Source organism: Equus asinus, chromosome X (assembly GCF_041296235.1).
Source record: "Equus asinus isolate D_3611 breed Donkey chromosome X, EquAss-T2T_v2, whole genome shotgun sequence".
Lineage (NCBI taxonomy): Eukaryota > Metazoa > Chordata > Mammalia > Perissodactyla > Equidae > Equus > Equus asinus.
Genome location: NC_091820.1, coordinates 26,030,143 through 26,057,409, shown reverse-complemented (window position 1 = coordinate 26,057,409; position 27,267 = coordinate 26,030,143). Strand labels below are relative to the sequence as shown.

At 37.4% G+C, this 27,267-nt stretch overlaps 1 protein-coding gene across 12 annotated transcripts in view; it reads left to right on the top strand.

Annotated features, from left to right (window-relative positions):
• DMD (dystrophin) overlaps positions 1 to 27,267 on the top strand; it is a 2,265,680-nt gene that overhangs the window by 1,551,380 nt on the left and 687,033 nt on the right. For all 12 annotated transcript variants that reach the window (XM_070503127.1, XM_070503123.1, XM_070503121.1 and 9 more), the window contains one exon: positions 23,557 to 23,721. In XM_070503127.1, coding sequence (XP_070359228.1) covers positions 23,557 to 23,721 — 165 coding nt within the window. The remainder of the gene's footprint in view (positions 1 to 23,556; positions 23,722 to 27,267) is intronic.

The following is a 27,267-nucleotide window of genomic DNA, read 5'->3' as shown; positions in this document are numbered from 1 at the left end:
CCATGCCTTCAGAGTGCTTTGTGTAGGTCTTCATTAAAGTACTCATCACTTGGTAATTTAATTATATGGTTAAATGTCGTTCTTTTCTTTCTGAATAAGTCCTCATTGACAGAAGGAATGATTTACCTAGCACACTATCTGGCATATAAAAGGTCCTAAATAGCTGTGTTTTTTTTAACCATTAACCAATTCAACTGTTTTTTTGTAATAATTGAAAACAATTTCAAAACGGTTTTTTTAAATTCGTGGTTCACCTGTGAAAAATATATAGGTTAATGCAATCTGGAGTCCTGAGTAATTTATATAAAAGTAATAATAAAGAACATGATTTCAAGTTTATAGTTCTAATTCCGGCTTCAGTTTGTATAGACATTAGAAAAAGTCACATTTTAAGAATCTCATCACAATAAAAAAAATAAAATGTTAGTCCAACAGAGGTACCCTAAGCGGCAGCTGTGTGTGTGTCTCTGAGTCTGAGTTTCCAGCATCTGGGGAGTGAAGCAGGAAGAGAGAAGTTAACAGCAAGGTCTGCGCTTCCCTTCAGAGGAATGTTTCTGTCCCTTTAAGTTCACAAACACTGTCCTGATGCCCCCAAACTTCTGTTCCCTTCTGTACCTCAGGACTTGAGACACTCTGCATTTCCCTAACCTGATCCTGAAAGTGGTGGCTTCCAAGGCCTGAGAATGACTGCGCTTCAGCTCTCTCTTGGGAACCAGAGCCTAAAATGTGGCCACATCATCAGGAATGTAGCTGCAACCTTAGCCCGAGCCAGGAGATGCACCTCCTGTACCAGCAAAGCCCTTGGGCTGGCCAAAATTGTTGGCCATTTGGTGTCAGTCATTGCATTAGGTCCATTACACAGGTTATCTGGCAGGAGTCCCGGCTTTGGAGGAAAGAGGTTTAAATCCTGTAAATAAATGACTAGAACACCATGGCATTTGATTGTGTTAAGCTTGTACCCAAAATTGCTTTGTTAGGCTCTATTGCTCATTATCTCGCCTTGAGGAAAATTAAGCTTACGTCTGCTTAGGGTGACGAGGTATCCCATTGTCATGAGATTTTCCACATTTTAGGCCTATGTCACGGGCTCCTATAAACCCTCAGAGAATATCTTTTATGTTTACGGGCATCCAGGTGTCAGGCCGACATAGTCTTTGTCTCCTTTAAACTCAGTGAGACACTCAGGGCTGTGTACATTGCTCTGTTCTCTGCCAGAGATGAAATTTATTCATAGAGCATTCAAGCTACAGAAGGCACCTCAGAGCTAGTCTAATCCAATCTCTAACATTTTTCAGTTGAGAAAATAGAGTTCCAAAGATATTGACTGAACGACCCCAGATGATACAAATAGAGGCAGAGGACGTGTTAGAACTTGGGTCCCCTGACTTGCAGTCCTCTGTTATCATCCCCCCCCCCCCCCGTTAGGTATTGATTCAAATCCCCTGACTCTCATTTCCCTTTCCCAGCCACATGCCTCTCTCTCTTTCCTCCCCTGGGTTACACTGCTCAGCCCTACTGCAGAGGAAGCCACCACCAGGCTTCCTCATCTGAGACCCAGGAATGGACCCAGGTGTGTGTCTCCTCCCTCCCCTCCCCTTCCTCTAATGTGACAGTAACATTATCCATATGAGGCTATTCCTCTGTTCAGTACTCTTCCCCTCAGGCAGGAAGTTAGTGAAGAATAGAGTTGCATACTATACAGCCTGGGGGCCAGAAAAGTTGGACAACCAGTGATGTGCAAACAAAGCTGTACAGCTCTGGTTTCCAGGCACAACATGGTTGGAAGACAGTCCCCAAAGGCCTTAGCATGAGAGCTCACTTAAACATGGAGGCCAGAGAATAAAGAGATGGAATTAACACTTGTGAGGTTGCTTCATCCTAATGAGTGTAGGAAACATATTGGAGACAGCTGGACCCATACGAGACAAACTAATAATTTGGTGCTTCTTCGTACCATTTGCCTAAAATATTTGTTCAGCATTTATTTAGTGGAGGCAAGAAGAAATTTAGCTTCCATTCATAAGAAAACTTTACCTCTTACTTTTTATTAAAATAGGGAACTTAGCAGATGTACTAAAAGTCACGTGACTTTTTTTTACATATATGGATTATCTCTCGTTCAATAGTTTTCTGCCATTTCTAGATGCATAGTATTATTCTATACCAGTGCTGTCCAACAGAAATACAATGCAAGCCACTTATGTGATTTTTAAAGTTCTACTGGCCACATTAAACAGTAAAAATTAATAGGTGAAATTAATTTCAGTAATTTTATTTAACTCAATATATCTAAAATGGTATCATTTTAACATTGTGATCAATATGAAAATAAGATATTTTGCATTCTTTTTATTGTACTAAGTCTTTGAAATCCACTGTGTATCTTACACTTACTCCCTATCTCTATTCTAAATAGTCACATTCCAGGCACTCAACAGCCACGTATAGCTAGTGGCTAGCATGTTGACCAGTGCAGTTCAATGCTCATCTCATCAAGGCTAAGAGTAACTTACAGGATATAACAACAATATTTTTAAATTTTATTTTTCTGGCTTTTATATTGGTACATCATTTCCATTTTTAAAGTTCTGCTTTCTTTTGCTTTTTTCAGAATCACAATTTCTGGGAAAGCAAATAAAAAGGTTTTAATGTTAAACAATAATATGGATAATTCAATCTTGCTAAACATTTACCACATGCCGTATTCAGGTTCCAAATTTCAGCTGACTGCTATTGCAGGCTTCAGCTAGCTGGCCCCAAGTAGAGGGCCCAGCCAGATCAGATATTTGCATATACTGGCCGCAAACTTCCTCAACAACAGGCCAGGACAGTTGTGGATTTTTAAAAATTTCCAATGGAAGTCACTGTCCACATTTTCCAAAGTTAGATGATGAGTTTGCTGAGGAGACATGAGTTGATGGATGCTAAGTTTAAAAGTTTTTTCTCATACATTGAATTCCAAGTACTTCCCTCTCGAGCTCACCCCTTAAAGCAGCTCTGGGAGCCAGGCAGGGAAAAGGCTTACAAGGACTGAAGGTTGAGCTGGAACTCCTTGGTCATCTAGAGCGGGGATCGGCAAACTGTAAAGGCGCGAATAGTCAACATTTTAGACTTTGCAGGCCAGAAGATACGGGCCACAGCTACTCGCTGCTGCCTGTATAGTACAAACGCGGCCGTAGGCAGTACATAAATGAATGGGTGCGGCCATGTTCCAATAATACTGTATTCATGGGCACAAATTTGAATTTCATATAATTTTTATGCATCTTATGATGTTTTGTCGATTATTTAAAATGTAAAACCATTCTTAACTCTGAAACTGTACAAAAACAAGTGGTGGCTGGATTTGGACCATGAGCCATAGTTCGCTGTCCTCTGTTCTAGACTCTTGTTAAAATGGGGTTATAGCAACAATCGTGGCAGAAAACTAGATTATCTTAGCCCTGACTTCTGCCTGGATTTTTCATTTTTTTCCAGAGAAATCAAATTTTCTTTTCTTCTTCAGATTTCTTTCTGTGCTCTTTTTTCTTCTGGCTAGCACAAAGAGACCCACTCACCTTCAAGTTTTATTTCCTTTTCTCATATTGTCTACACATATAATAAAACTTCATCTTAACATATGCCAATGACACATCCTGCTATTTTTGGATTCAAAACCAAAACACCCTCCTTAAGCATCACCATTTCCAGGAGTAGCTATTCTATGTCATATTATTCTTTTATTTGTCAATGAGATTAAAACTCCCTGGAATGTTGATTTTCTTCATGGTTAGGCATGTTTCATTTAGTGGGTAATGCAATATGCATTTACTTCATGGTATAAATAGCAATAATACATCAATTTGCAACAATATAGACTTACACACAGAGACAATATAAACGTGAGTTATGTGGATTATGCCATTTGTTACAAAAATCCCTTTTACTCTTGATATTTTTAAACATCATAATAAAATGATTTCGTTCAGAGGAGGGCAAAGAAATAAGACTTCTTTTCAATGTCGTGATTTTTCTTTCTTTTAGGAAATAGGTTTTGGAAAACAACAAACTTGTTAGCCAGAAAATGTTGAGATTAAAAGCAGCAATTCATTGTCATGTCATCAAAACTCAAATTTGTAAATGTATTTGAACACTCCGGGATTAATTATTTTCTAAAATATGTTGTTGTGCTTTAAAAAGAAATCATGAGGATGAATAAGTCTTTTAAGATGCATCAGTCCCGAAGCAAGTCCTGCAATGTGGCTTGTAGTGCTGTCCAAGATAATCTTTTGCAGTGATGGATATGTTCTCTATCTGTGCTGTACAATACGTTGTGGCTTTTGACCATTGGAAAGGTGGCGAGTACAACTGAGGAACTGATTTTCAAATTGTATTTAGTTTTAAGAAATTTAAGTTTAAAGTGATATTTAAATTGTTAAATTGTTTTTTAATGGAAGGTCTGAAACTGAGGATATGTGCTCATGCAGTATATTTTTCTCCTTTTTTCCCTGAGGTCCATATTCTGAAATATGGTGGTTTATATAAAATTAACAAAGGAGAAGACTCTGATTTTTAAAAATTCTATTCTTAAAATAGCTAATTTTCACCAACACCTCAAGGACTATCTTAACAAATATCAAGCTATTATCATTTATGATGAGTCCTGTTGCTTGGGTAAAATTACACAGCTCCTGGCTTAGTTTTCCTTGAGTTTTGATCAAACAAATCAAATAAAATAAAAAACACTGTTTCCTAGGAATCAAAGGACCTTTTTCTCTATCAGCCAAGCTACTGCTAAGGTCCTTTAAGCAAATAAAAGCAAAGACTGCTGAGGGGAGAGTGTGAGAATACAGTGCCTCTTTCCTTGATTTAGAATGAGTATGGGCTGGGAGAGAGGCAGAAAGAAAAATATGGGGTTAATTTGTAACAACACATCCCGTGGTGTGTGTATGTGTCATATAAAATTACATTTTAACTTCTTTATGAGTTTTATTGTCCTCAGGGTTTAAACAGTATGTGATCAAAATCACATTATGCAGTAGAGTGTGTGGGTAGGTGGATAGTTAGGTGGGTGTAAATCCCTGTAAAATCTATTCTAGAAGATAAATGATAGCTATTGAGGTTTGGGCAAATCAATTTCACCAATTCACTTTACTTGTCTAATGCCTCTGGGAGCCATTACAGGGCCTGTTCCCTAACTTTAGGGGGGGGGGGTTGAATCAAGATGAGCAGTCAGAGAATATTTTCCATGAGCTATGTATATTATTAAGGATTATTATACCATGGAGTTAGTTGCTTATACTGCAAACTAAGAAATTAATGAACAAGAATACTGCTCGTGAATACCGGGGTTTATTTAAAAGCCGATATGGGTTTAGTGTGGTAATAAGGACCGAGTTCTCCAAAGACTGCAAACCTATTTATTGTACATCAAATTGTACTGACTTTGAAATCTCCCTAGAAATGTTCAATTTATTTCATCATGTATTATGCATTTCGGATCTTTAGCAACAATAACAAAATCCAGGTGTGGTAATGAAGTGGTTATGCAATGAAACTAATATACACTGTGATTTGATATGGGAGAGTTCACTATTCCATTCGCTTAAAACTGCAAGCAATATAGAAAACATAGATCTTGAAACATTGTAAGTAGTAACCACATCCTTTAGAAACAAAATCCACTTACTTTTAAAGTAAAATCCCAATGCATATGCATCGAGAATGACTGTCCTAAAAGTAAATTGTAATTGGTCACTTTAAAACTGTATGTAGATTTATATTTTTTAAATGTCTGGTGGCATGTAGTCATAATGTATTTTTCAGTTTTATATTCATTATTCTTCTATTAAATTTCCAGAGGGAAAGAAAATAAATGACCTCCTACTGAGGGATATTTTACCATGAGACCAATTGTAAAAAATAACTGAGTATTGTGCCTGAGAATATACCTTTCCTAAGTTCTGGTTCTCTATTAACTTTAATTTATGGCGGTTGAAAAATATACAAGGTGAAAGGAGGTCTCCAAATATGTTATACCGCATTTTATCCAAAGGAAGATGGTAGTGTACATGAATTATTTAGTTGGTATTACTAAATTTTGGAAGTTTTTTCTTAATTTTTGGTTGGCAGCAAGAGAATATTTGTTTCAGATGCATTCAGAGTACACGGTTATTTAGCTTTTTCCAAGGTGGATAAGTCTTGGCAGTCAAGGTTTATATTTAACCATACAATGGGCAACTTGAATCAACTAAAAAAGCGGTAGATTTATAGATAGTATACAGGGCCATGGCTGGAACAAAAAGAGTTACTAGGTAAATATTCATCGAATTAATTGCATGGGCAATGTTCCTGCCAATGCTGTAATTAATGCGTATCTAGTCGCATCTCTAGCTCCAGAATCCATGGCATCAAGATAACTAAGAACAACGAAAACATGTGTCGAGAATTGAGTTCTCTACATGTGTTCCTTAGTCCTCTTGACTGACCAGATCCTACCTTTTCATACTCCTGTGTTTCTCAAACCACTTTTCCCCAGTCCAGCTGCGAGGCAAGACCTGTTCTTACTGTTCTAGTGAGTTTGAGTGTTCACACATAGACTAAAACGAGAAGCGAGTTAGAAATGTGACCTATGTGAAAAGAAGTACTCTGAAGAGAGTCCTGCTTTTAATCCTTGCCTCTACCTTCTCCCTTCTCTATTGTAGTGATCAATGATTAATTGGTTTGTGATTGTTACGTGGTAGATTGTTCTCTACCGTGTAAGAGAAGGTGGTAAGGATATACAAAGATGTAAACTTCAACTGTGGCTGTATGTGTGTGATGTGTGTGTGCAAGTTTTTGAGGAGAGGTGAGGGAAGAAGACACAGGTTGAAAGAGAAAGTAAACTAAAGAAAAACACAATAACTGACAGGGTCCGATGAAGTGGCACAGGTAATAAATGCTACAGAGTTTATTAGAAAGAATAATTCTTTCCATCCAGAGGGATCAATCTTCTCTGAGGAGGTGGCATTTTCATTACCCAAAACATGCAGGATGGGGAGGGGTTTTATATGTGCCAATTAGGAAAAGAGATACTTCATTGAGGGAAAAGACGACTTTTTAATGGCATAGTAGATAATGACGGGGAACAGAAGGAAGAAAAGTCAAGGGGCATACCAAGAACAATGCAGACCAAAATGGAGTTTTATTATTAGAAAGATGTGAAGAATGGTAGATAAGGTCAAATTGTTGAAGGCTATTGTTTAAAAAGGCAGGCTAAAGAATTTGGAGATGATTGGGAGTCATGTGATTTAAGCAAGAAAATAAAACAATGAGTGGTGATTCTGGAAGTTAAATTTGGTAGTTGCAAGGGCAATAGGACTTTATCATCCCACGTACGTTCAAAGTTTTGAGGAAATTGTGGTAAGATCCAACCATTAACTAAAGGAATTTATTTTAAGAAATGCTGTGAAAGAAAGTAGACTTCCTTTTGTATTCATATCAGTATCTTTTCTCAAAATCGTGTAGCCAAAGGGACTAGGAGACAAAATAGTACAGCGATTAAGAGTATGAGCTTCTAAGTTTCACTTCTTGAGTTCAAATCCTAGCTCAGTTACCACTTACTGGCTGTGTGACCTCAGGCAAGTCACTAAGCCTCTCTGTGTCAGTTTTTCATTTGTAAAATGGGAACAATAATAACACAACATCATTGGGTTTTTATTACTAAATGTTGTTGATATATAAAAAAACACTTAGAATAGTGCTTGGCACATCGTAAGTACTACACAAATATTCTATTTCTATAGAAGAAGTATACATATATGTGTACCTATATTTAAAATAGTTATTTTCTTATTCGAAAGTAGGATAAATTCATCACAGAAAAATTAATACAACTAAGAAAAGATAATCTATTACCCGCAAATTGCAACTGTTAATTTTTTGAGACACTATACATTTTTCCATATCACTAAATAAACGTTTACATCATTTTTTAAATGGGTACAAGAGTATTTCACTGGATGGATGTTGATAATTTTTAACCCATACCCTATTGGTGAGCAGGTAAGCTATTTCAGTAGAGGCTATGGTGAACATTCTTGTAGCTTAATATCTGTACTGATCATTGTTGCCTTGAGATAAATTATTAGAAGTAGAATTAGTGGTCTAAGTGTAAGAATATGTTTGTATTTGCATATGTACTACAGAACTCTACCCCATCCACTGCCAACCCCAGCCCCAGGGGTATTCCAACTTACTTGCTTACCAGTAGTATATGAGAGGACCCAATTCCCCGTGCTATAGCTATTGTATGACACCATCATATTGTAATACAAGATATTTTTCTAAATCTTTGCCATATCAATAGGTGGGATATTACACCTCACTGTTTGAATCGCATTTCTGTGGTTCCTAGTGAAGTTCAACATTTTTAATAGACTTAGAGGTCAGTTATAGTTTTCTTTCGTGAATTGTCTGTTTCTGATCCTTGTTCTTTATTTTCTGTCGAGTTTTGGTCTTTTTTCCTATTGATCTGTGACAATGGTTTTATCTTAAGAGTGTCTGTGAAATTATTTAGGATGGATTGTTTGGGATTTTGATTTTTCTTTTGCCTGTTTGATTTTTTATGTAAGGAAGTTTTACATTGTCGTGAATTTGTCTATCACTTTATGGTTTTTAAATGAAAATTATAACTTTTACATCAAAATTATAAGAACATTTACTCATATTTTCACTATTTTTATGATTTTATTTTTTACGTCTAAAATTTCATTCCTGGTATTCTGTTTGGAATTGTATGAGATAGGAATTTTGAAATTGAATTAAAACTCAATCAAATATTTTTTATACTTTTAAGTATGAAAGGTTCAAAGTTCAGCATTTAACAGTAAATTCTTTGGAAATAATGCTGATTTATCCCACAGATTGCTACTTACTAGAATTGGCAGTTTTCTATTACTATTTTTTTTTAAAGATTTTATTTTTTTCCTTTTTCTCCCCACACCCCCCCGCCCCCCCCGTACATAGTTGTAAATTCTTCATTGTGGGCCCTTCTAGTTGTGGCATGTGGGACGCTGCCTCAGCATGGTTTGATGAGCAGTACCATGTCCGCACCCAGGGTTCGAGCCAACAAAACACTGGGCCGCCTGCAGCGGAGCACGCAAACCTAACCACTCGGCCACGGGGCCAGCCCCTCTATTACTATTTTTAATCATTATAACAACTTATTTTATCTGTGCCTCTATTTTTAAAATGAATGAAAAATCTACCAAAATATAGAAGTTATTACAGTTATATGAAGATCATTTAATCATGATTTTAGATAAATCATCATCCAAACATTTATTCAATAAGCAAACTAATTTACCTTGTGGTCCCTATATAATAGACAGTGTTGAATTAACAAATGTGAAATAGCATTTTTTTGTTTTCAGAATATGTTTATATGCATGCATTTCATTTATATTATTTCATATTAAAGTTGACTTCTAAATGTGTGTCTTGTTAATGATAATGAGTATTATGGGTATAGACTGTTCTTACAAAAATGAAAACTTTTGAAAAGTAATGAGTTTCATACTCCATTTATCAAGTAATATGTTAGATTTTGAAAGATAGCAGAAAGTATGTTTTGGGGAGGAAGAGAAAAGGAAAGAGTGGAGTTTGAAGTTGGGAAAAACTAGATGTTAAATGCCATGTTTTTTCCCCTACTAGTAACCTTAGGAATATTATTTATAGTTTTGAGCCTTAATTTCCTCATTTGTTAGTTGTAGAAAATTATATTTATTTCACAGGATCATGGATGAGATTAAGGGAGCTAATATAAGTAAAATCTGTCACATACTACCTGAAGCATTTTGTCAATCTAAGTTATAATAGTAATTTTATTATTGCTAATATTTTGAAGGAATAACCAGCCACCCAACCAGTATGATCCATTTACTTATTTTTGTTTAGCATTTAAAACATACCAAATAATACTCTTCCTGTGTGGTAACTTTGGAAAAGGCAAAAATATATTAACAATTTAAAAAAATTCTTTAATTGATAACATCCCCCAAAATCATGGTTAATAATTTGGTGCATGTATTTCCAATCATCTAAAGAATATGTGTATGTATTTTATGTGTACATACTGATATGTAAAATATACACAGAAAATTGAAGACGTAATTTATGCATGGTATATAACGTTTTACTAATTAATATGTCATGAATATTTTTCAATATAATAGAATGTTTTTCATGATACGTACTTTAATGAATGCAAAGTATACCATTATATGGATGTAATTTATTCTATTTGGCAATTCCACTTTTTCATTAGTATAAATGACACAATTGAGCATTCTTGTCACATGTCTATATGTATATCTCTGATATTCCCCTAGGAAAATTCAGAGAAGTAGAATTTTGTAGTTGAAAGCAATGAATACTTTTAAAACTTTTGAAATATTTTCATGTAATCTTTTAAATCGAAGGATAAGAGACTCATAGGAAAGAACACAAATCATAAGAATAGAAGTTGATAATTTTTTTAAAAAAATTAGCATCCACTTGCTACTAGCACCCAGATCAAGAATTAGAACGTTACCCCGGTTATTAACCCCCTCCCAGCCCAAGGATAAGCACTCTTCTGACTTCTAATACCTATGTTAGTTTTGCCTGCCTTTGAAATTAATATAAATGGAATCATACAGTATATGCCCTTACGTTTGACTTCTCCTGTTCAATATTATTTTTGCGAGATTCTTCCCTGCTGTTGCATGTACCATAGTCTGTTTACTTATCCTCTTTACAGTATTCCATTGTGTGACTATGCCACAGTTTATCCATTCCACTGTTGGGAGACATTTGAGTTGTGTCTAGTATGAGGCTATTATGAATAATGCTGTTGTGATGTACATATCCGTTACTGCTTATATATACACATTTCTTTTTTTTTTTTTTTATTAATGTTATGATGGATTACAAGCTTGTGAAATTTCAGTTGTACATTTTTGTTAGTCATGTTGTGGGTACACCACTTCCCCCTCCGTGCCCTCCCCCCACCCCCCCTTTTCCCTGGTAACCACCGATCAGATCTCCTTCTCAATATACTAATTTCCACCTATGAGTGGAGTCATATAGAGTTCGTCTTTCTCTGACTGACTTATTTCGCTTAACATAATGCCCTCGAGGTCCATCCACATTGTTGTGAATGGGCCAATTTCGTCTTTTTTTATGGCTGAGTAGTATTCCATTGTGTATATATACCACATCTTCTTTATCCAATCATCAGTTTCTGGGCATGTAGGCTGGTTCCACGTCTTGGCTATTGTAAATAATGCTGCGATGAACATAGGGGTGCAACGGACTCTTGAGATATCTGATATCAGGTTCTTAGGATAGATACCCAGTAATGGGATGGCTGGGTCATAGGGTATTTCTATTTTTAACTTTTTGAGAAATCTCCATACTGTTTTCCATAGTGGCTGTACCAGTTTGCATTCCCACCAACAGTGTATGAGGGTTCCTCTTTCTCCACAACCTCTCCAACATTTGTCGTTCTTGGTTTTGGATGTTTTTGCCAATCTAACGGGGGTAAGGTGATATCTTAGTGTAGTTTTGATTTGCATTTCCCTGATGATTAGCGATGATGAACATCTTTTCATGTGTCTATTGGCCATATTCATATCTTCTTTTGAGAAATGTCTGTTCATGTCCTCTGCCCATTTTTTGATCGGGTTGTTTGTTTTTTTGTTGTTAAGCAGTGTGAGTTCTTTGTATATTATGGAGATTAACCCTTTGTCGGATAAGTGGCTTGTAAATATTTTTTCCCAATTAGTGAGCTGTTTTTTTGTTTCAATTCTGTTTTCCCTTGCCTTGAAGAAGCTCTTTAGTCTGATGAAGTCCCATTTGTTTATTCTTTCTATTGTTTCCCTCAACTGAGGAGTTACAGTGTCCGAAAAGATTCTTTTGAAACTGATGTCAAAGAGTGTACTGCCTATATTCTCTTCCAAAAGACTTATTGTCTCAGGCCTAATCTTTAGGTCTTTGATCCATTTTGAGTTTATTTTGGTGTGTGGTGAAAAAGAATGGTCGATTTTCAGTCTTTTGCATGTGGCTGTCCAGTTTTCCCAGCACCATTTGTTGAAGAGACTTTCTTTTCTCCATTGTAGGCCCTCTGCTCCTTTGTCGAAGATTAGCTGTCCATAGATGTGTGGTTTTATCTCTGGGCTTTCAATTCTGTTCCATTGATCTGTGGACCTGTTTTTGTACCAGTACCATGCTGTTTTGATCACTGTAGCTTTGTAGTATGTTTTGAAATCGGGGATTGTGATTCCGCCGGCTTTGTTTTTCTTGCTCAGGATTGCTTTAGCAATTCGTGGTCTTTTGTTCCCCCATATGAATTTTAGGATTGTTTGTTCAATTTCTGTGAAGAATGTTCTTGGGATTCTGATTGGGATAGCATTGAATCTGTAGATTGCTTTAGGTAGTATGGACATTTTAACTATGTTTATTCTTCCAATCCATGTGCAAGGAATGTTTTTCCATCTCTTTATGTCATCGCCTATTTCTTTCAAGAAAGTCTTGTAGTTTTCATTGTATAGATCCTTCACTTCCTTGGTTAAGTTTATCCCAAGGTATTTTATTCTTTTCGTTGCGATTGTGAATGGGATAGAGTTCTTGAGTTCTTTTTCTGTTAGTTTATTGTTAGTGTATAGAAATGCTACTGATTTATGCACGTTAATTTTATACCCTGCTACTTTGCTGTAGTTGTTGATTATTTCTAATAGTTTTTCTGTGGATTCTTTGGGGTTTTCTATGTATAAGATCATGTCGTCTGCAAACAACGCGAGTTTTACTTCTTCGTTACCTATTTGGATTCCTTTTATTTTTTTTTCCTGCCGAATTGCTCTGGCCAGCACCTCCAGTACTATGTTGAATAGGAGTGGTGAAAGTGGGCACCCTTGTCTTGTTCCTGTCCTCAGAGGGATGGCTTTCAGCTTTTGTCCATTGAGTATGATGTTGGCTGTGGGTCTATCATATATGGCCTTTATTATGTTGAGGTACTTTCCTTCTATACCCATTTTACTGAGGGTTTTTATCATAAATGGGTGTTGGATCTTGTCGAATGCTTTCTCTGCGTCTATTGAGATGATCATGTGGTTTTTGTTTTTCATTTTGTTGATGTAGTGTATCACGTTGATTGACTTGCGGATGTTGAACCATCCCTGTGTCCCTGGTATAAATCCCACTTGATCATGGTGTATAATCTTTTTGATGTATTGCTGTAATCGGTTTGCCAAAATTTTGTTGAGGATTTTTGCATCTATGTTCATCAGTGATATCGGCCTGTAGTTCTCCTTCTTTGTGTTGTCCTTGTCAGGTTTGGGGATCAGAGTGATGTTGGCTTCATAGAATGTGTTAGGGAGTTCTCCATCTTTCTCAATTTTCTGGAACAGTTTGAGGAGAATAGGTATTAAGTCTTCTTTAAATGTTTGGTAGAATTCTCCAGAGAAGCCGTCTGGTCCTGGACTCTTGTTTTTGGGGAGGTTTTTGATTACCGTTTCTATTTCCTTACTTGTGATTGGTCTATTCAGATTCTCCATTTCTTCCTGATTCAGTTTGGGGAGATTGTAGGAGTCTAGGAATTTGTCCATTTCTTCCAAGTTGTTCAATTTGTTGGCATATAGTTTTTCATAGTATTCTCTTATGATCTCTTGTATTTCATTGGTATCTGTTGTGATTTCTCCTCTGTCATTCCTGATTTTATTAATTTGCGCTTTCTCTCTTCTTTTCTTGGTGAGTCTGGCTAGGGGTTTGTCAATTTTGTTAATTCTTTCGAAGAACCAACTCTTTGTTTCATTGATCCTTTCTATTGTCTTTTTTGTTTCAATATCGTTTATTTCTGCTCTTATTTTTATTATTTCCCTCCTTCTACTGACTCTGGGCTTTGTTTGTTCTTGTTTTTCTAGTTCCGTTAGGTGTCGTTTGCGGTTGCTTACGTGAGCTTTTTCTTGTTTAGTGAGGTGAGCCTGTATTGCGATGAATTTCCCTCTTAGGACTGCTTTTGCTGCATCCCAAATGATTTGGTATGTCGTGTTCTCATTTTCATTTGTCTCCAGATAATATTTGATTTCTTCTTTAATTTCTTCAATGATCCATTGTTTGTTGAGAAGCGTGTTGTTTAGTCTCCACATTTTTGCACCTTTCTCTGCTTTTTTCTTGTAGTTGATTTCTAGTTTAATAGTGTTATGATCAGAAAAGATGCTTGATATTATTTCAACTCTCTTGTATTTATTGATGTTTGCTTTGGTTCCCAAAATATGGTCAATCCTTGAGAATGTTCCATGTGCACTTGAGAAGAATGTGTAACCTGCTGTTTTTGGATGAAGTGTTCTATATATATCTATTAAGTCCATCTGGTCTAATTTTTCATTTAATTCTATTATTTCCTTGTTGATTTTCTGTCTGGATGTTCTGTCCATTGGTGTTAATGGTGTGTTGAGGTCCCCTACTATTATTGTATTGTTGTTGATGTCTTCTTTTAGTTCTATTAAGAGTTGCTTTACAAATTTTGGTGCTCCTGTGTTGGGTGCGTATATATTTATAAGTGTTATGTCTTCTTGGTGGAGAGTCCCTTTTATCATTATATACTGTCCCTCTTTATCTTTCTTTATCTGTTTTGCTTTGAAATCTACCTTGTCTGATATTAGTATAGCGACACCTGCTTTCTTTTGTTCATTATTAGCTTGGAGTATTGTTCTCCATCCCTTCACTCTGAGTCTGTGTTTGTCTTTGGGGCTGAGGTGTGTTTCCTGGAGGCAGCATATTGTTGGATCTGGTTCTTTGATCCATCCTGCCACTCTGTGTCTTTTGATTGGGGAGTTCAATCCATTTACATTTAGAGTGATTATTGAGACGTGGGGGCCTACCACTCCCATTTTGTGTCTTGTTTTCCGGTTTTCTTCAGTTTCCTTTGTTTCTCGTCCCATGGTTTAATCTGTTCTGATGTAGAGCTGCTACTCTCTGTTGTTGTCCTTCTACTTATCTCCTCTGCTCTTGGTTTTGTAGCCCCTTTCCTTTTTTGGATTTTTCAGGAATGAGGGTTTTCCTGAGGATTTCCTGAAGAGGAGGTTTTGTGGCAATGAACTCCCTTAATTTTTGTTTATCTGGGAAGGTTTTTATTTCTCCATCGTATTTGAAGGATATTTTCGCTGGGTAGAGAATTCTCGGCTGTAGATTTTTGTCCTTCAAATTTTTGAATATATCATTCCACTCTCTTCTAGCCTGTAAAGTTTCTGCTGAGAAATCTGCTGATAGCCTGATGGGGGTTCCTTTGTAGGTTAGTTTCTTTTGCCTGGCTGTCCTTAATATTTTCTCCTTGTCGTTGACTTTTGCTAGCTTCACTACTATATGCCGTGGAGTTGGTCTTCTTGCGTTGATAAAGTTTGGAGATCTATTGGCTTCTGTCACCTGAAGATCCATCTCCCTCACCAGATTTGGGAAGTTCTCAGCCATTATTTCTTTGAGTAGGTTTTCTGCCCCTTTCTCCTTCTCTTCTCCCTCTGGTATACCTATAATCCTTACGTTGCATCTCCTAATTGTGTCTGATAATTCTCGGAGAGTTTCTTCATTTCTTTTAAGTCTTGCTTCTCTCTCCTCCTCTGCCTGCAACAATTCTATATTGCCATCTTCCAAATTGCTAATTCTTTCCTCCATATTATCGGCCCTACTGTTCAGAGCATCTAGATTTTTCTTAATCTCCTCTATTGTGTTCTTCATTTCCAATATTTCTGTTTGGTTCTTCTTTATCGTATCAAACTCTTTTGTGACATAGCTCCTGAACTCGTTGAGTTGTCGGTCAGAATTCTCTCTTAACTCATTGAGAATCTTAATGATGGCTGTTTTGAAGTCATCGTCATTTAGGTTATATATCTCATTTTCTTTGGGATTGTTTTCTGTGTATTTGTTGCTTTCTTTCTGTTCTGGAGATTTAATGTATTTTTTCATATTGCTTGATGTTGTTGATTTGTGCCTCCGCATGGAGATAGAGTTTAGTTGCTCCTTTCACTTGTTTCAGCTGCTGCGGTGGGAGGAGCAGCTGTTTATATTTCACCAACCAGGAACCCTGTCCGTAGTTGCTACCTGGGCCTGGGCCCCTCTTCGTAGCCACAGTGGCCCTTTGGATTCCCTCCTCTGCCGTGGGGGCCGTCACAGGGGGGCTTCAGGCTGCAGGTGCCTACTGTTGCAGCCCACCTAGATGTGCTCTCTCCTTGGGGTCTGCAACGGTGTTATGGGCTTTTCCAGCGGCCAGGGGTGGGATCACTTATATTTGTCGCTCCGTTGCTGTCGGCACCCACCAAATCTCACTTGTCCTCTATGGGTCGCAGGAGAGCTATTGGCATCTTCTACAGTCTGTGGTTGGTACACCTAGCTATGCTGCTTTTGCCCTGGGGTCTTCCAGCCTTGTGGCTGGCGGCTGGGTGCCTTCTACTGGTGCTGTGCAGAGGCTTTCCCTAAGGCTGCTGTGAGCCTGTAGGGTTTCCCCCTAGGCTACTAAGCTGGGTCTCTGGAACTCTCTCCAGCCCCAGTCCTCTCTGAGATCTCCGGCAATCCCTAGCCTCACGGGGTGGGCAACGGCAGCTGGGGGTCGCCCCGCCCTCTGGGATTCTCTCCGGGCCTCTCCCGGAGCCGTGAATGTTCAGCGTGGCCCCTCTGCTAACGGCAGACAGAGAGTTTTGTCTGCTGCCTGGCGGAGCTCCGGCGCTTCCCCTCCGGGTCGCAAAACCGGCCTTTGAAAGTTCCCCCCGCCCCGGTCCTCTCCGAGATCTCCGGCAATCCCTAGTCCCACGGGGCGGGCAACCGCAGCTGGGGGTCGCCCCGCCCTCAGGGCTTCTCTCCGGGCCTCTGCCGGGAGCCCTGAATGCTGGGCGTGGCCCCTCTGCTAATGGCAGTCAGAGAGTTTTGTCTGCTGCCTGGCGGAGGTCCGGCGCTTCCCCTCCGGGTCGCCGGACCAGCCTTAGAAAGTTCCCCCCGCCCCGGTCCTCTCCGAGATCTCCGGCAATCCCTAGCCCCACGGGGCGGGCAACGGCAGCTGGGGGTCGCCCCGCCCTCAGGGCTTCTCTCCAGGCCTCTGCCGGGAGCCCTGAATGCTGGGCGTGGCCCCTCTGCTAACGGCAGACAGAGAGTTTTGTCTGCTGCCCGGGCGGAGCTCCGGCGCTTCCCCTCCGGGTCGCAGAACCGGCCTTTGAAAATTCCCCCAGCCCCGGTCCTCTCCGAGATCTCCGGCAATCCCTAGTCCCACGGGGCGGGCAACGGCAGCTGGGAGATCTCCGTGTCCTCCGTGTCTCTCTCTGGGACCCTCCGGGCGCCCCGAGCACCAGGCTGGGTCTCCCTGCCAATGACGGGGAGAGACTCTCCCCGCGGGCTCAGGTGTGCAACTCCAAAGTTTCCCTCTGCGTTTAGGAGTAATTGCAGGGGGTTTAGGTAGGGTTCTGGTCACCTGTTTCCACCGTTGCTCCTCTGTTGTGTTCTCGCTCCTGCCCTAGATGTGTGTGGATCCTCTGGGGGCGTCCGTTGGAAGAAAGCCGCTTGCGGGTACTAGGCTGCCCGTCGGGGTCGGAGAGTTTTCACCTATTTCCACATCCTCCCGGAGGAAAGCCCATCCGCCTTCCGATGTATAGTCGCGTGGGTGTCTCAGACGTCCTGAGATGCTGTCTGGATATCCTTTGTCAAGCGATAAGTGTCCAAACAATTGTAGACTCGAAGGGCGAGAGACAAAGAGGACTACTCACGGCGCCATCTTGGCTCTTCCTATACACATTTCTTTTGAATATACTTGGAAGTAGAATGACTGGATCATATGATACATGTATGTTTGCTTTTGGAAATACCGCCCAACAGTTCTCCAACATGATTGTACCAATTCGCCCTTACCAGCAGTGTATAAGAGTTCCAGTTGTTCTACATCCTTATCAAGAATGTGTGTTTTCAGTTTTTTTCTCTTTGGCCATTCTGGTGGATGCAAACTGTTATCTCATTGTGTTTCAATTTGTAATCCTGTGATGATTAGAACCATTTTTATATTCGCTTATGTGAAATTTTTGAGCAAATCTTTCGCCCATTTAAAAAAAAATTAGTTAACTATCTTTTTCTCATAGATGTCGGAGTTCTTTGGATACAAGTTTTTGGGCAGATGCATGCATTGCGAATATCTTCTTCCAACCTGGGCCTTGTTTTTTTCTCTTTGTGGTATCTCTTGATGAATGAAGTTCAATTTATCAATCTTTTCCTTAGTATCTAGTGTTTTTTATGTCTTGTTTAAGAAATAATCCCTGACTCTAAAATCATCAAGATATTTTCCTATATTTTCTTTTGAGAACTTTATTATTTTGCCTTTTACATTGAGGCCTATAGCAATCTGGAATTGATTTTTTTGTGTGTATGGTGTAAAGTAGGAGTAAAGATTCATCTTTTTATATGAATATCCAGTTAACCTGGAACCATTTATTGAAAAGATCATCCACTCTCCACTTAACTAAAGTGGCACCATTGTCATAAATTAAATAAATATATATAATCTATTCTCACAGCAATACCACCCAGAATTAATTATAATAAATATTGATATCTGATTGTAAACATTCTTGAACTTTGTTATTCTTCAAGATTGCCTTGCGTCTTCTTGGTCCTTTGCATTTCCATGTAAATCTTAGAATTGGCATGTCAATTTCTATTATAAACTAGCTGCTGCAACTTTGATTGGAATTGCATTGAATTTACAGATTATTTGAAGAGAACTTGTATCTTTCCAATATTGGACCTTCCAATTGGTTCCTTCAGTTGGCTCCTTCCTACAGAGGAACAAGATATATTCCTTTATTTATTTAGCTTTTCCTTAATCTCTCCATAATGTTTGTAGTTTTCAGGGTAGAAGTCTTGCTTTTTGGTATGAATTATCAAATTCCTTCCTACAAATATGAGAATTTATTCCCCAAGAAACATCATAAGAGTGCTTATTTTCCAGAACATTGACAAACACCTTTTGCAAAAGCCAATATAATAGGCAAATGGTGGTATATCTTTACTGTTTTAATTTGTATTTCATTGATTACTTAGCGGTTGGACTTTTGTTTATTGGCTGTTTGCATTTTTTCTCAAATTCCTGTTTATATTCTTTATCCAGTTTTCTAGTAGATTATCCATCTCTTTTCATGCCTTGAAAGATCTTCTTATATGTAAGAATATTACCCTTTGTCTGACAGGTGCTGCAAATATTCCCAGTTATCATTTGTTTTTAGTTCTGCTAATTGGCCTTAATTTCTAAATGAACAATACAAATGTTATATTAAATAGTTTATTCACATTCCTCTCTGCTTCCAAAGGAATTTCCCACTCCAATATTTTATTCTAGTTCTGTTATTATTAACTTTTTTACACTTTTTTAATCCTCTAGAAGATTTTTGGTGTAAGATGAAGTCAGTATTTACCATCTACTTATTTCAAAAACAGACACCTCTGTTTATCTTAATATTAAAACTTCTACACATTTGAAATTAAAAGTTGGAAATTGAGAGAAAAGGAAGCTAATCTTATGTGAAATTAGGTCAAGATTTGGTTAGATTCTAAATTAACATAGAAGGGAATGGATGTGGTTGTTTTTTTCACCACAGGGAACATGTTGCGTGAAGAGCATGGTTTTACAATACTAAAAAAGATTATGGGGAAAAATGATGCATTTTACTAGTAAAGTGTTTTTGTGTCTGCATTTTGCTAAGAATGTGAAGTAGTAAATATAATAGTAAATTATTTTAAAACACGTAGAAACTTACACAAAACTTACTCTTATTTACATCATAAATTATTCACACCTACTATCTTTTTCCATAAACTATATAGAAGCAGCCATCAACTCCTGAAGACTGTTTTGAAGGGGAGGGAAAAAGCATACAAATTATGTGTTAGAAGCTCTCAAATTACACCTGACCATTAAATAAGTGGTATTGTCATAGGAAAATAGTCAAAGGATTTTTGACTGGTGACTTTAGATATGTTAGATCATATTAATAATCATTTGTTATTAAAGTATATAAAATATAATTTCTCACCAGTATTTTTTGGTAAGAAGAAAAGCTAGTAGTTTTCCTTTCTAAATTAAAGTATTTATTTGCAAAGATGATACACTTATATTTTTCAAAAATTAAAAAATATAGTGAAAAATCTCCCACCCCTTCCACCATCTGCCCTACTATCACCAAACATTGATTTTAGTTCCGGGAATATGTCTACAAGATAAATTCCTAGAAGTAAAAGTTCTGGGTCAAAGATTACATGTATTTGATAAATATTGCTGAATTATCTTCCACAAGGGCACACCAATATGTACATCGGCCATGTATAGGACTGTGTATTTTCCACAACTTTGGCAGCATAGTGTGTTTCAAACCTGGGTTTTTGTGAGTGCAATAGATGAAATTTTCAGATCTCTCATTATGAGCAAGGCTTAGCTTCTTTTTGTATGTTTAAAATACATTTGTGTTTTCTTTTTTGTGACCTGTCCTTAACTTTTGTCCAATTTTCTTTTGGGTTGTTGGTCGTTTTCCTTATTAATTTTCAGGAGCTCTCTTAAGTGCTAGGAAAATTAGTCCCTTATCTGAGATGTGAGTCACAAATCCTTTTTTTCGCAATTTATCATTTGAGTTTGCTTTTAGTTTTCTATGCCATGCAGAAGTTTCTGATTTTTATGTAGTCCGATTTACGAATATTTTTGTCTGTTAATTAAAGATGTTTAACTTGAGGATAAAATTACATTTTTTATATCGTTAACATCTCTGGACATGTATTGGTTCTTACGTTAGAAAAAAAAGAAATGAATCCTGAATTTGGAAATTGTTTGTCTTTGATTCAACAGATATTTATTGAAGTCCTATCAGGTGTAGGAACTCAGTTCGTCCACAAATCAAAGCTCAATGAGGGAGGTCAATGTAAATAATAAATTAAATAGTGTAAGGTAAATGCTGTGAATGGTGGGAAGCACAAGATCTGTGAGGATATACCTAATGCAGATGCCAGAGCTAAGCTGAAAACTTCTTGTGTTCCACAATCTCATTATAAGCTATCATTTAAGGATTCCAAATATTAGTCAAATCTCACTCATTCCCTATTTTCTGTCAAGCATTATTCTATCTCAATAACCAGAAAGGGATGTGTTGGGAGGATGAGAAGGAAACCAACAATCTTAGTTAAAAGTTATACAGATTTCTGTGCTTATATATGAAGCCTAAATGAAACGTGAACTACTTTGCGATCAGATATAAATGAGTTCATAGCTCAATTTTAGAGATTTTAAGCAAATATGATGGTTTTTATCTCCCGTAGCTTCAGAATCTAGAGGCTCTTAGATTTTGTAAGTTGAGCTGTAAAATGCTTTTACATGTACTTGTGAGTAGAAAATGATCCAATAAAAATAAACTGTTTAGTTACTTCCTTATAAATGCAGCAAAAGATAGGTTGAGGGCAATATTAGATTATATATTACATACATGGAATTACATTTGTGATATTAACTATCGCACATACTTTTACACACTCACACACACATAAATATGGTTCAGCACCATAGATTTCTTTATGGGTTAGAACTCATGAAATACAAATAGGCCTTTATCTAATACTGTGTTTACTTGGCTTTATAGCAGGGTACAAGGAAGACACAACAGATATAGCATCACGATTCATTATTTATGGACAAACATTCCATGCTACTCACACATGTTTCTTCTTTTGACTCCTCACCTACACAGAGAAAGGCTGCCAGGGATGAAAACCAAGGTTTGTGCAGGTCACCTTAAATAGGAGCCATAACATCTATTTCCCTTCCATCTTTTACACCATTTTAGTCGTATAGACCCAATGTCTGTATTCCAACTCACGGCTGCCCCCTTTCAGATACAGTTCCATACAACAAACAAGGCGGGCCCCACATTTCCCATTCATCCTAAATTTTGTATTCCAAGGAAACATTGTTGTGAGAGCCTGAGATCAGTCCTGGGCTGGTGTGCGTCAGCCCAGACTGGTTGTTAAACCTACATTCATGCGTTCACATACATTTTACATAATACATATAAATGTATTTACAGTATTTCAAAATACATATTGTTTACGTATAATACGAGCACATGTAAAATTCCTTCCCCTATACATTAATTGATTGGTTATTTTGTCCATTAATTTATCTCTTTTTCACCCTACATCTCTTGGGTCCAATTAACATAATGTTCATAGTTAGTTCTTTTAAAAGTATCTAAAACAATTGTTCCAAAATATGGGGCATTGTTTAGACAGTGCACTAGTATATTAGTATGCTTAGCTAGTTTACTTTTAAAATGTTCTCTATCATTCATAGTATCATGATAATATTATTATATAATAGATGCATATTGTAACATTTGTGTTCATATTACAACGTTATGTTCATATTATTAGAATAGTATTAATAATATCATTAAAAGTTGCCAATGCAGGTTTACATGTTTTATTCCTGTGTACCTATTTTAGCTCTTGATAATCTGAAGAAAAAGGCTTTGTTCTTGTTTATCCTGTCTCTCTACTTACACTTGAGCTTGAGTAATAATCAGTAACATTTAATGACTTTATTTTCATTCGCTAACATGCAGAGCACTGCTCTAAGCTAGTTACATGGATTACTTTATTTAATCCTTACAGTGACCCTATGATGTAGATACTATCGTTGTCCCCATTTTATAGAGAAAGCATTGAAAGTTAAGGAAAACTTGGCTAATGTGCTGGAAGAGACCTGGAACCAGGATTTAAAACCAAGCAGCCTGACTCTAGACCTCACAGTGTTGAACAATATGTCATACTGTTTTCCAAATTATTTCACATTTCTCAACCCTGATGTCATCATCCATTTATAAAATTGGGGTAATGATAGTGTCTATATCATAGGGTTGTTGGGTGGATTAAAGAGGCAATAAATGTGAAACTTCCAAACATGGTGCTTGGCACATAGTAAGCCCTTAATAAAAATAACCAACAATCATTGTTATATTCTACTCTACTTCAGATGTTCTTTTTACTTCTTCTTCCAATCATCTGATACTGTTTTACTTGATTATACCAGGACCTGCAAACTATAGCTCACAAAAATGCTCGCCTCACCCGTTTTCTTTGTATATAAGAGAATTTGCTTGTACAATTACAAGTTAGAAGCAAGTATAAAGGCAGAGTGGCTGACATATAATACACATCACACCATTAGGTTTAATAAGTGAATGGTTAAGTAAAGAATACTCTCCTTTATTTTTGTCGATTGGAGATTCGTGTGCATTTGTGTGGGTGTGTGCTTTGAATTTCCAAAAAAGGCTTATTGTCTTTAAAGCATAGAATTTTGGAAAGACTATTGATCTATGATTTGTAATATATAAATTAAATCCTAACATGGAACACATATAAGTAATCAATATCATGCTGTTAAAATACCAAATTCAGTAAATTTCTATTACATTTTATGGCAAGTAACTTTAAAAATATTTCTTTTTCTTCTTTAAATTTATTCCATGAGAATCTTTTACATTTTTTCCCTTGCAGGTTTCTAGAGATTTACCTGAGAAACAAGGAGAAATTGAGGCTCATATAAAAGACCTTGGACAGTTTGAAGAACAATTAAATCATCTGCTTCTGTGGCTGTCTCCTATTAGAAAGCAGTTGGAAATTTATAATCAACCAGATCAAACAGGACCATTTGACATTAAGGTAAGGACTTTTGGCTTTAAATATTGTTTTCCGAAGGAACGGCAGTATCACTGAACTGAGTTTCTCATTCCTTATCATCATCGTTGTTTTTGTTATATTAATTATTATTATTTAACTAGCATTTTTTATTTTTTCTTCCAGCGTTTATTGGCAATAATGTATTCATTAAACTCATCATCAGAATGCCTTCATCATATTTGTTACTACAATCCATTTTCCATCCCTACTTTAGTTGCACTTAACATGTGTTCGTAAACTCCTTATCTAAGACTGAAGTCATTTAGGAGAGGAGATGCCTACAACATACAGTATAAGCTCTTTAGTAGACATTATAAAACTCTCTCAGATGGACCCCGGTTTACCTTTCTATCTTCTTATTCTTCCAACCACCTCCCTTTATATTCTAGCCATGATAGCTTATATGATATCTTTATATGCATATGGTTTTCTGCCATGTCTGTGTTTTTAACCTTCTCTCTTCTTTAAATGACTTCTTTCTCTTTTTTTGGCATGATGAATTTTCCTCCATCCTTTGAGACTGAGTTCAATGTCATTGCTTCTTCAAAGCTTTCTTCCATACCCCAAGTAGAGGAAAAACCCCTTTTAGGATTTCTTATAAGCCTCTGTATCCATCTCCTATAGCCTTTCTACATTGATTTACACTTAAATTTTACAGACCTGAGTACCTCATTGAACTGTTCTTTGCATACACAGGGCATCTTCTTACATAGCTCCCTTATCTCTCCCATTTCTGAACCCTCCCATCCCAGGGCCCAGCATAAGGTGGGTACTTGTTAGTATTTTTGAATCAATGAATAAAGATGATAATGAGGCAACCAGAATGGTAATGAAATGCTGCAGGTAAGCCTAGGGCTCCAGACAAACATGCCAGTTGGACACCACCGTCTCCTCCTTTTCTTGTCCCTGTACACACTGATCGTTCCTATCTTTTCTCCCTTCTCAGGAGCATGTTATAAGGACTTGTACCAACATAATGCCCTGTTTTATATCTCCTATGGGCCAACAACATTAAGTAGCCAATCAGATAAACCAACTCAATTGAAAGTACAACCTATTAATTAATATAATGATGGACAATTTCAGACTAGTTAAGTAACATCTTGGAGTAAAGTTTTTCTTTTAATTCATTGACCCAAATCATTCAATTTATTAACTTTGTGGGATTGTAACAAGCTAACATTTCTAACTATCTAGTTGCTGTTTTCCTAGGAGATAAGGCAAGGATAAAAGGAAGTGTGAGGATCCTCTAGAGAGGAGAAAGTGAAAGTTTAGGAAGGACAGGCTTGAGTGAGGATAAGGAGAGAGAGAGAGAAAGAGGTTTGATACAACTGAAATGAGTTGTATTTGCAAAGTGTACCCCACTAATTTTACCTTCCTGACATTTCTATCTGCCGTTCTGATCGCTCCCCCCAAGACCGGGTGATATTGTGTAAGTCACAGGTGGACATCTTTTCACCTGCAAAACCCAGGCTACTCAACCAGTGGCATGGTCTTGGCTTCAGTCTGATGATTAAGCTCAAGTCACAATAGGCTTTACTCAGAACAAATTTAGTTAGCTATAAGAAAGTATACAGGACAGGTAACAAAACAACCTGCACAATGATGGCACAGTGGAGGTCTTCACACCAGGACATAGCTTCTGATGCACCAGTCTTCCTGCATTTGAGTCACGTGTGGTCACAGGGACAAGACTGGGTAAATGCAAAGCCACATCATCATTCGGGGAAGCCACCAGTTTTGGAATCTCTTCAGTTTTTCCACCTTCCCAGTACATGGTGTCCTTGGAGGTCTTTGAGTAGCGCCCATTCTCCAGTGCAACTGCATCTCATCAATATTTATTTTTCATTGCTCAATAAATAATCTCAACAAAGAGTACAGTTACTTGGTCCAATAAACAATAACCTCAGCCAGATTCTCAATTATCTTGGATCTAATATATTCTTCAATATTTCTTGATTTAGTATTACAAAGAGGAAAGGCCATAAACTCTTTATTCCCAACCAAAAATAGCTGTTTGTAATTCACAGATAAAAGCACATTCCGTTACTTTAAATATAATTTTCAGTAAAAATGTGCCTCTTCATTAAAATAATGAAAAGTATATTTACTGTTAGCCATCTATCATGGTACATGGAATATATTTAAGAGAAAAGATAACAAAATCCTCTGATACAAATAGATATTGTTGACTGAACCAAGTGACTTTTGTCCCAGTCTGTGGCCCCCAGAATGGTTCTCAAATATTGAAAACTTGCATTGGGCCTTTGTTTGTTCATGGCCCGTGGATTCCTGTCAAATGAGTCCTTGCAGTTGGGGTGAAAGCCACTCTCAGCTGTATTAATCGCATTCCTTTATCAAAGCTACAAGTCACCACTCACTGCTGCGTGTAGTTTCAGAGAGTCCTGATATTTGCCTCCTGCAGCTTGGTCTAAATCACTGAGGGGAGAGGTACCTGCTTTTTCCCTGGCAGTCAAACTCCTTGGCTTCAGTCCTCTGTGCATATTCTGAGTTTTTCATCTCTGGAGTACAGATTTCAAAAATATTCCTTTAGCCTTTTTCTTCTGCTTGTGGCTGTATCCAATTCAAAAAAGATAATAAAACCGTGTAATGATGACTTGAGAGATTCTCCTCAAGCTTCTTAGACCCCTAGCTTGTAAGCGGGAAATAGTGACCTGTGAATAGTGTGAATAATTTGCTAACGTACCTAGTCCTTTATCTCTCTTTGTCTAGCCTCTATCTATATTCACTGTCTAATAAATGATTTATTAAGATTGCACAGAATTCTTCTGCTATAAGATAGCTGATTTCAGTCTTTACAGCTCGCTATAGCCTTCTGCTTAAAGAGATTAAACTTTTTTCTTTCAGTTAAAAAAAGATGAAAAAATGGACTTTGCTTAACTTTAAACTACTGGCAACCCAAAATAAAGTTTCTAAATAGTTTTGAGGACATGCCCATTTTGTAACACAGAGAAACACCTTTTACAAATCTTAGGGATGAGTTAATACAAAGAAAGTAGATGCACAAGGAGCCTCCATTTTCCTAAATTTAAAGAAAATGTCTTTGTCTGGCCATGGTGGCCATGGCTACCTCTGAAACAAGGGGCCTAAGGCCTTATCAGTGAGGGCATTGACTAGACTTATCAGTCTAGTCAAACTCTGAGCACCTGTTGGAAAAATATGTAATACCCTCTGTGAGCCTCAGTTTTGCCTGTTTGGCACTTCATGCTTATTGATGAAAGGCAGCTAGCTGTGTAATGAAACTCAAATAAAAAAAGCCTTAAGGGCTCTATTCTAATACATTGTTTATGCTGGAGTGAAAATTGCCTGCACATCGCTTGCTTTGTGCAATTTACTCCCGAAATACTCCTATTCAGGAAATCCTGCAAATAGCAATATTCATCTTGAAAACCACCTCCCAGAACCCTTAGCAAGCTGAGAAACACGATCAATGAGCTCCTGATGTAGAGGGGGAAAATTAGGCGTAATTCCAGCCGTTTCCCATCAGTCAGCCCACTAGAAGGCACG